This window comes from Melanotaenia boesemani, chromosome 18, assembly GCF_017639745.1.
Source record: "Melanotaenia boesemani isolate fMelBoe1 chromosome 18, fMelBoe1.pri, whole genome shotgun sequence".
NCBI classification, from domain to species: Eukaryota; Metazoa; Chordata; class Actinopteri; order Atheriniformes; family Melanotaeniidae; genus Melanotaenia; species Melanotaenia boesemani.
Window position 1 is genome coordinate 23,908,539 of NC_055699.1, and position 14,732 is coordinate 23,923,270.

Consider the following 14,732-nt stretch of genomic DNA (forward strand, 5'->3'; position numbering starts at 1 on the left):
AAGATGCGGTTCAGTTAACAGGACGAAATTAACTTCAACTCTGATACAGAAGACTTTTAAACTCAAATTTATTAAAAACTCATTTTTCTTTAAAGTGTAAGAAATTACACTTCCATCAGAGAGAAATTTACAAAGTAAAAATACACTTTTACAGTAAATACATTAGAAAAAAATGTACACTATTGTCATGTGGAACATATTAAATTTGAATTTTAAATACAGAATAAAAAGTGTGTAATCAACACACCACTGTCAGAATACTTTTAAGTTATATTTTGTTCTTCACATTTGGAGAAAGATGTCTGCTAAATTACTGAAGAATAGAATAGAATAAAACAGAATAGAACATTTCGTGGAAAAGTACCCCTGCACACTGTCCTGAATTCTGTCTTACTTGTACAAACCTGTTCAGTTTCCAAAACTATTTAATAAACATCTAACTAATAAAAGGTGACACAAATTAACTAGATATTTTTTAACAGAACAATCTGACTAAAAAAAAAAAAAAAAAAAAAAAGATCAACTGCAAAAGTGTTCCACCAGTTTACAGGATGCGCTGCAGTCTGACAAAGCATGGTAGGATGATGGTCACTTCACCACTTTGCGGGTCTCTGTAGGCCAGGTAAGTCCATGTTTCTTTGTCAAGGACCATGTGACCCTTTTCCACAGAACTGTCAATCATCTCTAAGGCCCCGCCCACATCATCACTATCACTGACAACCTCATTTGACCTTTCTAAATCTTGTCCAATGTCGATTTCTGCATTGTAACTGGTTGTAACAACACGATGTGACAGCTCCTCTGACTGTAGAAGGTATCTAACTGGTGGGTCGACCATCTTCCTTGACCTGTGAGGCTCTTCATTGTTTTCTTTCTTGAAGTCCATGTGACTTTTTACTTTCTCTGTAATCATGTGACTTTTCCATCCATCTACAACTTCAGGCCTGTCAATAATCCTCGAGACCCCATCATCAGCACCACTTTTACTTTCAGCTTGCTTTAGTCTTTCTACATTTTGTTTGGATTTGTTTTCTGCATTATGCGATGGCTCCTCTGACTCTAGAAGGTACCTGATTGGTGGGCCGACAGACTTCCTCCTCGGCCTCAGAGTCTGTTCCTCTACCTTCTCATTTCCCTCACCATCTACTCTTTTCTCGTCCTCCTCCGTTTCCTTTTTTGAGACAGTGTAACCTATTTGTCTTGCTACACCTTCAGGTCTGTCAATCATCTCAGTAGCACTTTCATTGACAACCTTCTTTGATCTTCCTGAACTCTGTCCAATGTTGATTTCTGTGTTGTGATAGGCTGTTACGAAACCATGTGACAGCTTCTTTGACTCTACAAGGCATCTGATTGGTGGGTCAATCGTAATACTCCTCGGCCTTTGAGGTTGCTCCTCTACCTTCTCATTTCCTTCAAGTATTCTTTCTCCATCTTCCGCCCCTCTTTTTTCTTTTAAAACTATGTAACCTGTTTGTTTCGTCACATCCTTAGGCCTGTCATTCATCTCTGACGTTCTGTCCCCAGACTCACTGACACTGGCTACCTTCTTTGGTCTTCCTAAACTTTGTCCAATTTTGTTTTCTGCACTGTGACTGGTTGTTACTATACCATGTGACTGTTGCTTTATAAAAGGTGTCTGTAAAAGGTAACTGATAGGTGGGTCGACCATCTTCCTCCCGGGTCTATGAGGCTCTTCTCCTTCTTCCTTTGAAACCATGTGATGTGTCTCCCTATCGACAACTTCAGACCTGTCGATCATCTCTGAGGACACACCTTCAGCATCACTTTCTCCATCAGTTGGTTTTCCAGGACAGTTTACAGTGCTTTGATTGGTTGCCACAGCACCATGTGACAGCTCCTCTGACTCTAAAAGGTATCTGATTGGTGGGCCAACCATCTTCCTCCTCGGCCTCTGATGCTCTTCTTCTCTTTCTTCCTTTGAAACCATGTGATGTGTCTCCCTATCTACAACTTCAGACCTGTCAATCATCTGTGAGGACACACCTTCAGCATCACTTTCTCCATCAGTTGGTGTTGGTTTTCCAGGACAGTTTACAGTGCTTTGATTGGTTGCCACAGCACCATGTGACAGCTCCTCTGACTCTAAAAGGTATCTGATTGGTGGGCCAACCATCTTCCTCCTCGGCCTCTGATGCTCTTCTTCTCTTTCTTCCTTTGAAACCATGTGATGTGTCTCCCTATCTACAACTTCAGACCTGTCAATCATCTCTGAGGACACACCTTCAGCATCACTTTCTCCATCAGTTGGTGTTGGTTTTCCAGGACAGTTTACAGTGCTTTGATTGGTTGCCACAGCTCCATGTGACAGCTCCTCTGACTCTAAAAGGTATCTGATTGGTGGGCCAACCATCTTCCTCCTCGGCCTCTGATGCTCTTCTTCTCTTTCTTCCTTTGAAACCATGTGATGTGTCTCCCTATCTACAACTTCAGACCTGTCAATCATCTCTGAGGACACACCATCAGCATCACTTTCTCCATCAGTTGGTGTTGGTTTTCCAGGACAGTTTACAGTGCTTTGATTGGTTGCCACAGCTCCATGTGACAGCTCCTTTGACTCTAAAAGGTATCTGATTGGTGGGCCAACCATCTTCCTCCTCGGCCTCTGATGCTCTTCTTCTCTTTTTTCCTTTGAAACTAAATGAACTGCCTTTCTATCCGTAGTCATGTGACATGTTTGTCTGTCTACAGCTTCAGACCTGTCAATTATTGTTGTTGAGGACACGCCCTTAGCATCACTTCTACCCTCAACCTGTTTTGGTTTCTCTACACTTTGTTTGGGTTTGTTTTCTGTCTTCTGACTGGTTATTACAGAACTATGTGACAACTCCTCTGACTCTAGAAGGTATCTGATTGGTGGGCCGACCATATTCCTCCTTGGCCTCTGAGGCTGCTCCATGACCTTTTCATTTCCTTCACAATGTATTCTTCCTCTGTCTTCCTCCTCTCTTTTTTCTTTTAAAACTATGTGACCTGCTTGTGTTGCAACATCCGTAGGCCTGTCAAACATCTCTGAGGCCCCGCCCCCAGCATCACTGACACTGACAACCTTCTTTGTTCTTCCTGAAGTTTGTCCGATTTTGTTTTCTGCGTTGTGATTGGTTGTTACTATACCGTGTGACTTTTCCTCTATAAAAGGTATCTGTAAAAGATATCTGATTGGTGGGCCAACCATCTTCCTCCCAGGCCTGTGAGGCTTTTCATTTCCTTCACAATGTATTCTTCTTCCATCTTCCTCCTCTTTTTCTTTTAAAACTATGTGACCTGTTTCTCTAGCCACATCCTTAGGACTGTCAATCATCTGTAAGGCCCCACCCTCAACATCACCAATAACCTTCTTTGGACTTCCTAAACTTTGTCCGATGTCGCTTTCAGTGTTTTTCGGTGTTGCAATAACATGTGAGAGCTCCTTTAATTCTTGAAGGTATCTGATTGGCGGCCTGACCATTTTCCTCCTTGGCCTCTGATGCTCTTCTCTATTTTCCTTGGACACCGTGTGGGCTGTCTCTTTCTCTGAAGTGATGTGATCCTTCTGTTCGTCTACAGCTTTAGAGCTGTCAATCATCTTTAAGGTACCGCCCCCAGCATCACTGCTGGCCATTTTTGGTCCTCCTCTCCACTGTTTGGCTTTGTGTTCTAGGCTGTGATTGGTTGTTACAAGACTATGTGGCGGCTCCTCTGTCTGTAGAAGGTATCTGATTGGTGGGCCGACCATCTTCCTCTGTGGTCTCTGAGGCTTCTTGTCATTTATTTCTATTCCATCTTTAGCTTTTCCTTCTGCGATCATGTGACTTGTCAGTCCCTTGGTTGTGATAAGACCACTTGGTCTCTCCATGTCCTCCAGCCTGTTAATCACCTGTGAAGCCCCACCCTCAATGACCTCTTTCTGTGCTCTTACTCCATGTTTGATTTTATCTCCATACTGACTGGTTTTATTGGTCATTATGGCCCCATGTGACACCTCCTCAGACTCTAAAAGGTATCTGATTGGTGGGCCGACCATCCTCCTCCTTGGCCTCTGAGGCTGCTCCACCTCCTGTACTCTAGTAATCTTTCCCACACAGACTCGTTTTACCCCCACCTCCCCACTCTCCATTCTGAACCTCTTCTTTTTCCACTCCATTAAACCATCTTCTTGCTGCACTCTCTTCCTCTTCTGTGAACTCCTCTTCTTCAGTGCCTTGTAGTCGACCCACCAACATGCACTCCTGCTAATATGTTTTTGACTCGACCAATCAGGTTCTGGGAAGCGAGGCAGTTTTTCCACCTGTTCCACCTCCTCTTCCTTCCACTTTTCTTTGCCGTCACCAGTTTCAGCTTCCCTCAGCTTCGCCCTTATTTTGCTGCCGTGGCAACCAGCTTTGTAGCTGCTGTGGTGTGTGTGACAGTGCGTGTGGAGGCTGCTGCTATGACTGAACCTCCTGTTACAAAGCTGGCAGCTGAACATCCATCCTTTTCTGTGGACAGACAGATGGAGCTGCAGAGATGCCCAGGTGGTGAAGCTCAGACCGCACACCTGGAGGCAGGTAGAACACAGGTAAACAGGTGAATTAAATTAAAGAGCATGAAGAAGAAAGGTCAGTTCACGCAATATTCATGCAAACAAATCACTGTGCGAATGGTTTTGGACACGTTACAGTCAGTGTGGGAGCTACAACCAATTAGAGCACAGCAGGTGGGTCAGGTGACCAAGGTTAAGAAAACAGTGATTTATCAACAGTCTGTTCAGGAAGTTGAGTTGAATTTGATCAACTGTTGGTGAAGCACATGGAAGTGCTGCCATAATGGACGGATGTATCTAAACCCATACCCATTCCCTCGTCCTATATATATATATATATATATATATATATATAGGACGAGGGAACATAGAACTGGTTTTACTGAGCTGTTAGCTGAGATTCTAGACCTTCTGTAGATACCACACGTTTATAGTTACATTTACAGATCTGATGTTACACCTGTAAAACCGCATGTTAACCCCTTAACTCCCAGTAGTGGAGGGTTCAGGTGCAGAGGTGTTAAGCTAAACAGTCAAGCTAAGAATGAAAGGTCAGAGAAATTATAGGCCAGAAATCGGCATGGATGGAAGTTATTGTGCATATAGTGAATATTTCTCTCTCCTCACCATCTAGAAGCTGTGAGATTCTAATCCTGCTTTCTGTCTGTTCACCTGATGCTGATATTCATCACATATTGTTCCTTCTGTGTTTAGAAGGAAGCAGCTTCACAGCTTTAAATTCATCCTGCTGACTTTTTACCTTCTAGTTAGTAAATCCTGAACATTTCATCCTTCTTTCTCATAAATGTTTGATTTTATTTATGTTAAGAAATATTTTAACTGTTGCTGTTTAAAGAGAAAACTGCTGCTACATCTGTTCATGTGTTTAGTGCAGGGGTCGCCAGTCTTTCCAATCCAAACAGCCATTTTCCCCTCAGCCAGCTAAATAAAACCTTTAAGCTGCAAATGTAAAGAGACCTTTTGAAAAAAGACTACTTATAATTTTTTATAAATATCTACTTTAGGAAATTTGTCCTTTTTGAAGAACCACATTTTTATTTCTTCTTTTCATTTATAAAAAGAAAAACATAAAACTTTTGCAGTAGACAAACTTTCTTCTATGGGGTGTATTTGTGAAAATGATGTATTTAAAAAAAAAAAAAAAACATAGTTGTCAACTTATTAACAAGAAAAATAGATTAAAAAAATATTACTGGTACTCTTAGTGTCATTATGTTGTGGAAATTCAATGCAATTATTCCATGAAAGAACTGAAATTACATCTATATTTAAAACATTAGTTAGTTCTTTAGCATTTTTAGCCTTGTATTAAGAGCCACTTGAGTCACCGGTTGAATACACCTGATTTAGTGTTTGTAAACCAAAATTTACTGCATTTTCTTCATATAGCAGTAGACCTTCTTTTAAAGGATAAGGATATTTTACATGTGTCAATTAATCGCAATATTTCATGCGATTAATTGTGATTGGAAATTTAAATAGCTGTCCAGCACAAAAGAAAAAAAAATCTGCACAGTGACTCGATACTTTGAATTAGATCTGTTGGAGCAGGGAAACATCATGAACATTCAGAACGAGGGCCAAGGTTCCCTACCACTGCTTTAAAGCATGAGAACACCAGAGTCTGATTGGTCCACAGGGCAAGAACACGGTCTGTGATTAGTGGACAGATTCAGTACAAAGTAGCATGTTCAACTAACAGCAGCTACACAGTTTATACATGAAGATTAAAAAAAGGCATCATGGTGGTTTAACCTGGCTGATCTGACATCTGCATGAAGAGACTGTTATCTGAGCAACCAGGAAGTGGACAGTTAAAGGACAGTTAGAGGACAGGGTGTCAGGACCCACTGCCCTGCATGTTTTAGATATTACCCTGCTTTAACACACCTGAATGAAATGTATGGCTCATTAACAGGCTTGGAAAGAGCTTCAGAGGAAGTTTATTAATCTAAATCTGGCGTGTTGGTGTAGGAACACATTTAAAACATGCAGGGCAGGGAGTCCTGAGGCCCTGTAGCTCAGGAGGAAGAGCAGTCATCTGCCAAATGGAAAGTTGGGGGATTCATTCCAAGCTTCCCCTGACTACATGCTGAAGTCGCCTTGGGCAAGACCGGGGTATGAATTTGGGTGATAGTAGAAAGCTCTACAATGGAAGAGCTGAGTGTGTGTGAATGTGACATGTAGTCTAAAAGCACTTTAAGTGGTGAACATGTGATAAGAAAAGCAATATATACAGGGTATCTGCAGCATTAAGGGAGCCAAATTTAAGACTTTTAATCCCCCTTTGATAAAAATTTAAGACCTTACATTCACGAAATGTAAAGCATGGAACCACCTTACAAATAGTCCAAACACTGAGGTATAGTGAGTAACGAACATGTAAGTCCAGTTGCTTTGTTTTAGTCATTTTGTTGAGGGTTTCATCAAACATCAAAACTGCCTCTGTTGACATCGGCCACGAGGACTTTAATGATATAGGGAGCCAAACCAAATTTCGTTATGTAGGCTGTTTTGTCTTTACCACAGGTAGGACTGGTGTTTTGTCACGCTATGCAGACACCACAGTACCTCTGCCTGAATGGTAGCGATGGACCCAAAGATTGCCCTGAAGTCTGTTTCTGATGCAGCAGTCGTCGCTGGGATCGGAAATGTAGCTGAAGTCTGAGGAACTGATGAAATAGCTGAGAAATGGCGGGCATCTGCTGGCGGTTTTTGGTAGCAGCTTCGTGCTTCTTGCTGCGCATATGCGACTCCACAGCTTTAACTCCCATCGAGCCGAGTTTAAAAATCTTCTTGCACAGCGTACAGCGGGCCTCGTAGCTGTTGCCTGGAATCGTTGCTAACCATGTCCTAAATGTTGGATCATCCAACCAGCGAACATTAAATCTGCACTTCCCCATGACTGATGCACCTGTTAGCTAATGAAGTACAAACTGCTAATGTGCCTGAAAATAGCCCCCCCCCCCCCCCCCCCCCCCCCACACACAGATAACCAAGGGGTTCTGCAGATTCCAACCTCTTATACAAAAATACAAAACAGTAATTAGAAAGTTCTTTAGAGATTCCCAAATAAAATATATATAAGTTCTGTTTATTTGATGTGTGCCATTTTTTAAGACCTTGGGACACTGGATTTAAGGATTACTTGTCATTTTTAATGATATTTAAGGCCTTAATTTTGAAAAATATCATTTAAGACTTTTTAAGGATCCGCGGATACCCTGTATATAAGTACAGTCCATTCACCATGTTTAGGTGAGCTCTGTAGACAGATGAATGACCAACCTGACAGTGCTGCCTCCACCTTTCCACTCCTCTGTTCTCTGACTCCATCCTACTGCTGTCTGTCTGTCCCCCTGACACCTGGTCCAACTTCATCTCCTCCTGTTGATGTGTCCTCCTCATCATTATCTGCTTCTTCTTCAGCTCGGCTCTCCTCTCTCGACTGCGATTGGCTGATGACAGGCCATGTGACTGCTCCTCATAATCCTGTCGGTATCTGATTGGAGGATGGACCATCGTCCTCCTCGGCCTCCTGGCCTGTTCTGATGCATCAGTTTTTGGTTTGACTCCTCCCTCAGCTGGGCTGTGTTGGACTCCAGCTGAAGGTTTTCTGCCCTGATGTTTCTCTTCTTGCTGTTTGGTCTTTGACATCTTGTTCTGATCATCTTCCATCAAGCTAGTCTTTTGGTGGGCAGGGCTGCAGAGACTCCTCCTGCTCGGCGGGGGTTTTCCTGCTCTGTGATTGGTCAGGCTGTCAGTTGGCTGGGACTTTGTTCTGGACGCATGAGACACCTTCTTTCTCTTTTTTGCCTTCAGTGTCAATTGCCCAGCAGACGAACACTTATCTGTGGAGCAAACATCTCAGTCAATGATAAAATAACGACCAGCTCTGCTGGTATCAAGTAAACAAAATCACATGTCTGATAACTCAACAGCTGTGTCTACATCCAGCTGTGAAACATGTCCAACATGTGGGGGTGTAAATCCTGGTCTGCATGGCTGTAATAAATAGGATACAACTGTTAAAACCACAATAATGAAACTCATTCCTATAGTTTTAATCACTTAAGTGGACTGCTGTAATGGTTGAGCAACTATACCAAAAGCATGCCAATCCTGGACATAAAGAGCCACTTTTAAGATGTGGAACGTAACCTGTCTGGCAGGGAAGGTGCCTGAACTGGTGCCTGAGGTGTAGCAGTACCAACAACAATATGGTAGGCTTGCCACTACACACACTGTGGGCTCTGAAACCAAAATCCTGAAGGACGGCTGGACTCTCATTCTCCATCACTCAGGCTAGGTGTTTTGTGGACTTCAGAACAACTTACGATCGTTGGTCTGATCATTGGGGTGAAATGAGTAAGGGTACCTGAATCGCAGGTCCCTGTATGCCCATGCCCAAACTGAGAGCTGGGTCCATAATCTTGTTTGTGTGTTCACGGACAGGATCTCAAGATCTCAGCTAGAGAGAGGAGGGGGGTCGGGTTTGGGGACCTCAGAGTTGCATCGATGCTTTTTGCAGATTGTTGTAGTTTAGTTGGCTTCTTCAGATCAACATCTCCCCCACGCACTGGGGTGGTTCCCAGCTGAGCGAAAAGTGGTTGGGATAAAACTCAGCCTCTCTGAGTCTGAGGTCATGGTTCTCAACTAGAAAAGGTGCTTCCTCATGGTTAGGAATGGGTCTTCGTCTCAAGAAGAGTAATTGAAGTATCTCAGGATCTTGTTAGCCAGTGATAGTAGGATGGATCAAGAGACTGATGAACAGACTGGAACTTTGTCAGCACTAATGGAGGCGTTGCAGTGATGAAGAGCTGAGCCACAGCAAAGCTTTCGATTTACTCGTTAATCTATCGTCCAACCCTGGTATGAGCTGGAGGGAGCTAGGAGCAGCTTCTCCTCAGTATCAAAAGGAATGTGGCTTCGACCTCTAATTCGGATGCCTCCTGGTCATATCTAGACATATTCAACAAGGAGACCAGGGCAGACCCCAGACCAGCTGAAGCGACTATAGATCTCTTCTGGCCTGGTAGACCTCAAAGAGGAGCTTGAGAGTGTTGGTGGGTGGAGGGATGCCTCCATCCCCCACCTGACCTGTTGCATCCCCCACCTGACCTTGGATAAGCGATAGAAAACATTTGGATGGATTTTGTTTTGTTTTTTCAAATGGGTTTTCTGCTGATTTTGTTTTAAATTGTTTCCAAATAATTCCTAAATACTTAAATAATTTAATGTTTATTTCCAGGAATTATATAACAAACCAGGCAGCTCTACTTTATATGCATGGCATGATCTTTTCCCATATCTCATCCTGTCTGACAGTCTGGGCTCAAGCAGCCTGTTCCTCAATTAAACAAGTAATATTATTATATAACCAAACCCTCAAAATCATGGAAAAAGGTCAATTCTCTTCACTGTCACATACTAAGAAAATGTAATTAGCTAAATTTTGAAAGCTTTATTAATCTCTGTTTTCTGAAATTAATGTTGAAATGTGTCAATAAATCAGCATCAACGCTGATACAGACTGATCCTCAGACAGGCCAGCAGCCGAATCACCAGGAACTCAGTCAATAACAACCGTAAACTCTCCACCTATGAGCTGTAAAAAGGTCTGCACGGTCATGTTCGTGCAGAATGTTTCTGTGAGTTTTTATATTGCATTAGGTAGATAAGAATTAGACATATATTTTTCTTAAGCTATTTTTAGTGCCGCTTCATGTTGATGTTGTTTATACTGTAGAGGTTTTTGTTTATTTTTTACTTTCCTCTTTGAAATGCCCAACCAGGGATGAGAGTTGCAAATTAGCTTAACGTTATATACACTTTATGAAAAACATCAGTTGCACTTTATGCCTTCTACGCTTCTATGCCCCAGATAGATAGATCGGTGCATATTTTTCTTCATAGTGTATTTTTATTTATAACACTTAAACTAGAAGCACTCAGGCAGCGCAGACCTCTGCTAAGACATTTTAATTGTCTTTGCCAATAATTGTGAGCATTATTTTCATGTTAGAAGCTCTAATTGGCTAAATTATCCCTATCTCCTCATATTAAAGAATCTAATCACTTGTTCCTTATTCCCTTTTTGAGATTTCCTGAAAATTTAATCAAAATCTATCCTTTAATTTTTGAGTTATGTTGCTAACAGACAGACAGACAAACCAACGCTGCCAAAAGCATCACCTCCACCTTGTCTGGTGTAATTTCCAACATCTCTACATTGACCACAACAGATGTTCAGACTCACTATTTTCCTGCTCTGATAAGCATTCTTCCTCCTTCTTCTCCTGCTCCTCCTCCTCCTCTTCCTCAGACAGACTTGGGCTGAGGGGAGCAATGAGTCCAGGAGGAACAGCCAGGACATCTGCAGGAGAAGGAGCACTGCACATCCCCCCTTCGGTGGAAGACGCACTGCACTGAAGCATACTGGGTAAGGAGCAGCAATGCAGTGGTTCTACAGACTCAGACTTGGAGAACAAAGGCATTGTGGGTAAGAAGGTGGGGTAGAGCAGGTAGAAGGCAGGGCTGCCAGCAGTCTGAGGGAGTGACCGGTTGATGTGCTGAAGCAGATCACCCCCTAATGGTTCATCTGCTTTGATGGACACACACTGCCACTGCGTACCACAGCCACCTGCAGGAGGGAGAAGCATCAGGAGGTCAGACAAAACGCCACCAGCTGACATCACACATGATCAAACGATGAACCCGCTGCATTCTGGGACAGATTACCATCTAAAACAACCCGAACATCAAAGATTTCAGAGGAAATTTACAGGTGTATTCTGGACATGTTGCATGTTGGGATGAGAACAGTCTGGTAAAGAATGCTTCACCATTAATTTCCTTTATAACCACTGTAGCCTGCTTTTGTTTGGTCGGTCAGACCTGGTGGAGAAGACATGGGGAATGGAAATAGGAGGAAGATGGATCTTACAGGGAGGTACTGAATCAAAGCATTGAATTAAGATCTGCTGACTTACGTGCCGAAATCACAAAATATTTTGGGTAAATTTATGAAAAGTAAGCAAATTATAATACTTTCAAATACATTCAGTGATGTGATTATATTATAGTCATTTGTAATGGATTTATGAGTCATTATGTTTATAAAAAAGACACATTTAAATGTTTAAATTATTAAAAAAAATTGTTTTAGATGTGCAGTAGACAGAGGTGCTTAACATTTGGTTATATAGATTAGAAACAGACTACTATTGCTACATTGGGCATCCTACACTTTAAGAAACCAAAGGACCAAAGTATGTACGTATGTGTATTTAATAATAGAGCAAAGCTAAGATTTAACACAGTCCAAACATTCTCAAAGCATCTAACGGTGGACTGTGTTTAACAGCACTGCAGGACCTGCTGCTACAGGACAATCTCCAGTTGAGAAAAAGTAACAAGTCTGATGCAGAGGTGGCGAAATATACACCAACACTCTTACTCAAGAGTGTTACTGTATGATTTGATTTGTTTCAGATGGTGAAAAATCACCTCTTCCATTCTGAATAGCTTTTACCTTTAACTCGCTAGTCAGGAAACCACCTGATTCTTGAAACTGGGTATGCTCTATTATTGTAAGACAACAGCTGCACAAATAAGAAGTGAAACAAAATATTTAAATCCAAGCAGATAAATGATTAGAGGTGGCGACTTTGTGTGTTTCCATCAGCCTGCAGCAGGAGTCCGTGTGTCTACTGAGTCTAACAGCCATCTCACCTGAGCATCTCCTGCTGAACTGCTGAGTCAGCAGGTCCACCTGGACGCTGGCGTCCCTCGTCTCTGCCAGGTTGCTCTGGCAGCCCACCTCCCTCCTCTTCCAGTCATGGTCAGGTTTCATCTGGACAACCTGCAGGTGGCATCACATCACCAGCAGGTATCTGTTACTCTTCCAGTACTATACATTAGTCACAAGTTTATTGATGTACCAGGTTCAGGACTCTCATAGTCCTGTCCAGCAGCTATGGACTCATGGGGACCTGGTTTATCAGGATGAGATGCTTTCCTGTTTGTTACTCTCATAATGAGTTTCAGTTCATTTAAGTTGTTATTACTTCTGGTCTTATTTCTGTGTTTTTGTCTTTGTGACAAATTTATGTAAAGTTCCGTTTTTAACATCTCTGTAACTCTGAATGTGGAACATTAACTCATGTTGAAGTTTGTTTTTTCACTAACAGACTTTCACTTAAAACGCTGATTTTAACTTGTACTGAACTAAACATGGCAGCTGGTATAGATGAAAATACTTCATGGACATACAAGTTGAGAAGAAAAGCATCAATCCTACATACTGGAGTGTAGTAGTACTTTCAGCTTTGCTACTGTTTCATGTACTTCACAACAACAACTTTTACGGTCACGTTTATGAAATAATATTTCCAAATGTGGTAGTTTTCTTTTGCTTGACAGATAAAAGTTTTTTCTTTCTTTCTTTCTCCCAGCTTGTGTCAGTAATAACGGGTAAATGTTCGGTATCATTAGCTGTTAGCTGAGCTAAATCTCAGGGCAGGTTCTTATCCATTTACCGTTTTTTTTTTCGTAAAACTTCAGAAGGTTGGACGGCTGGACTGTCGGACACCGTTAATATCGTTGCTTGCGATGTTTCCGTCCGGAGAGGCAACTCGACGGTGGGCGGTAACTTCGAGGCGCAAGTTGGCAGCTAAACAAATGTACTCATGAATAGCTCAGCAAATTCGGTCATATTTGCTTGGTTCTGATTTTAACTAAACAAACGGCGCTGGTTCTTCTTCTCCGCGGAGATTGAAGCTGTTCTTGCGACAACTGCTATCTCTCTGCTGCCCCCAGCGGCAGCACGATAAACTGCAGCGAAACATAGTCCGTGTTCTTACAGGCAGTTTGTGTTTTCTTTATAAAAACTAAACTAAGATAAAATAAAATAAAACAAGAAAAACCAGATGATTTCCCATGATTGTTTCCTAAACCAAAAAGAAAAATCGAATAATGAACGGCCGTCTTTTATTTGTTTAAACGTCTCAACGGCCTTGACGCAGCTTATCTACCAGACTTGCTGTATTCTTCCTCCCCCTCATAGTCATTGAGATCAGCTGATCAGCTGCTTTTGGTTGTTCCAAGGACAAGAAACTCAGAGAAGATCAGACCTTTTCAGTAACGGGCAGTACCAAAACTATGGAACAGGTTACCTACATGTTAGGCAGTCTCTGTCGTACGGAAGCTTAGAGCTGTCATCTAAATAAAATAAAACAGGAACTTACCACATTATAAAGTGTCAGTTCATTGTAAATCGAGAAAAGCTTTTATGTAATTTAGATGGTAAGTATTTATATAGCGCTTTACTGTACCTGGGATGATACCTAGAGCGCTTCACACACTGTTAGCGGAAGTTGCCATGCAATGCGCTGAACCATGACTCATCAGGAGCAATTTGGGGTTTGGTGTCTTGCTCAAGGACACACCGGCTCGATATACCGAGGATCGAGCAGGCAACCCTCAAGCTACAAGACGACCACTCTAGCCACTGAGCCACGCCGCCCCAATTTTACCAAATGGGTCTAGGCTGTAGGCTACTTCATTGGAGAGGTTTGGTGAAGCTTGGGGGACGCTTTGATATTGTTGACGTTGCACCTTTAAAGCAAACAGGACTACGTCTTCGTCTCGGCAACTTATGTCTCCTAGTCCCAGCTGTGCATATCTTAAGACAAACATAGGCTTAATCACTGGTACACACTCTTTACACGCACGCATCGTCTCACTGCGCGCAGGCAGGTGACGCACCGTGTTGCTAATAACTGTGACACATTTCTATGTGTACAACAATAAATCAGAGTATCAATTCATCAATGACAAAAAGAACTAAGATGTTTCTGCTTGACAAGAATATTTTCCATAAAATGTACATAAAAACTTATCACGTTATAACGTGAAAAGTTTTTGTTTATTTATTTTTATTTATTCATTTTATTTTTTGTTGCTATTGGGGGGGGGGGGGGCAGCTACACGCTGTCGTTCAATTTAAAAACTAATATTTTCTTCTTGGCGTTCACACCAGTTGGTTGTATGTGTATTATCGTGAGTGAATCTCAGAGGTGGCAGTCAAAACCAACAACATCTGATGCACTAGGAGCCAGCTGGCGGCTGGACCAGGATGGAGTAACTGTCCCCGATGCTTGATACCTCAGTTTGATGGCTGATTGAG

The 14,732-nt window shown here is 42.2% G+C and overlaps 2 protein-coding genes across 7 annotated transcripts in view; both read right to left on the reverse strand.

The window, feature by feature from the left end:
- Nucleotides 1-14,732, reverse strand: part of LOC121628724 (NACHT, LRR and PYD domains-containing protein 12-like) — a 2,607,341-nt gene that overhangs the window by 2,423,067 nt on the left and 169,542 nt on the right. The window lies entirely within an intron of this gene.
- On the reverse strand, nt 57-13,329 carry LOC121628729. Of its 4 annotated transcripts, XM_041968023.1 has the most exons (7): nt 13,084-13,329; nt 12,278-12,407; nt 10,803-11,186; nt 7,832-8,394; nt 2,637-4,537; nt 2,220-2,498; nt 57-1,217 (listed from the first exon to the last, which is right to left on the reverse strand). In XM_041968023.1, exons 2-7 carry the CDS (start codon nt 12,396-12,398, stop codon nt 545-547), a joined length of 3,921 nt encoding a protein of 1,306 aa, XP_041823957.1. In that variant the 5' UTR covers nt 12,399-12,407; nt 13,084-13,329; the 3' UTR covers nt 57-544. The 4 variants fall into 4 exon arrangements, with proteins under 4 accessions (XP_041823957.1, XP_041823958.1, XP_041823955.1 ...); XM_041968024.1 differs by lacking the exon at nt 2,220-2,498 and having other exon boundaries at nt 57-1,228; nt 3,878-4,537; XM_041968021.1 differs by having other exon boundaries at nt 58-2,498.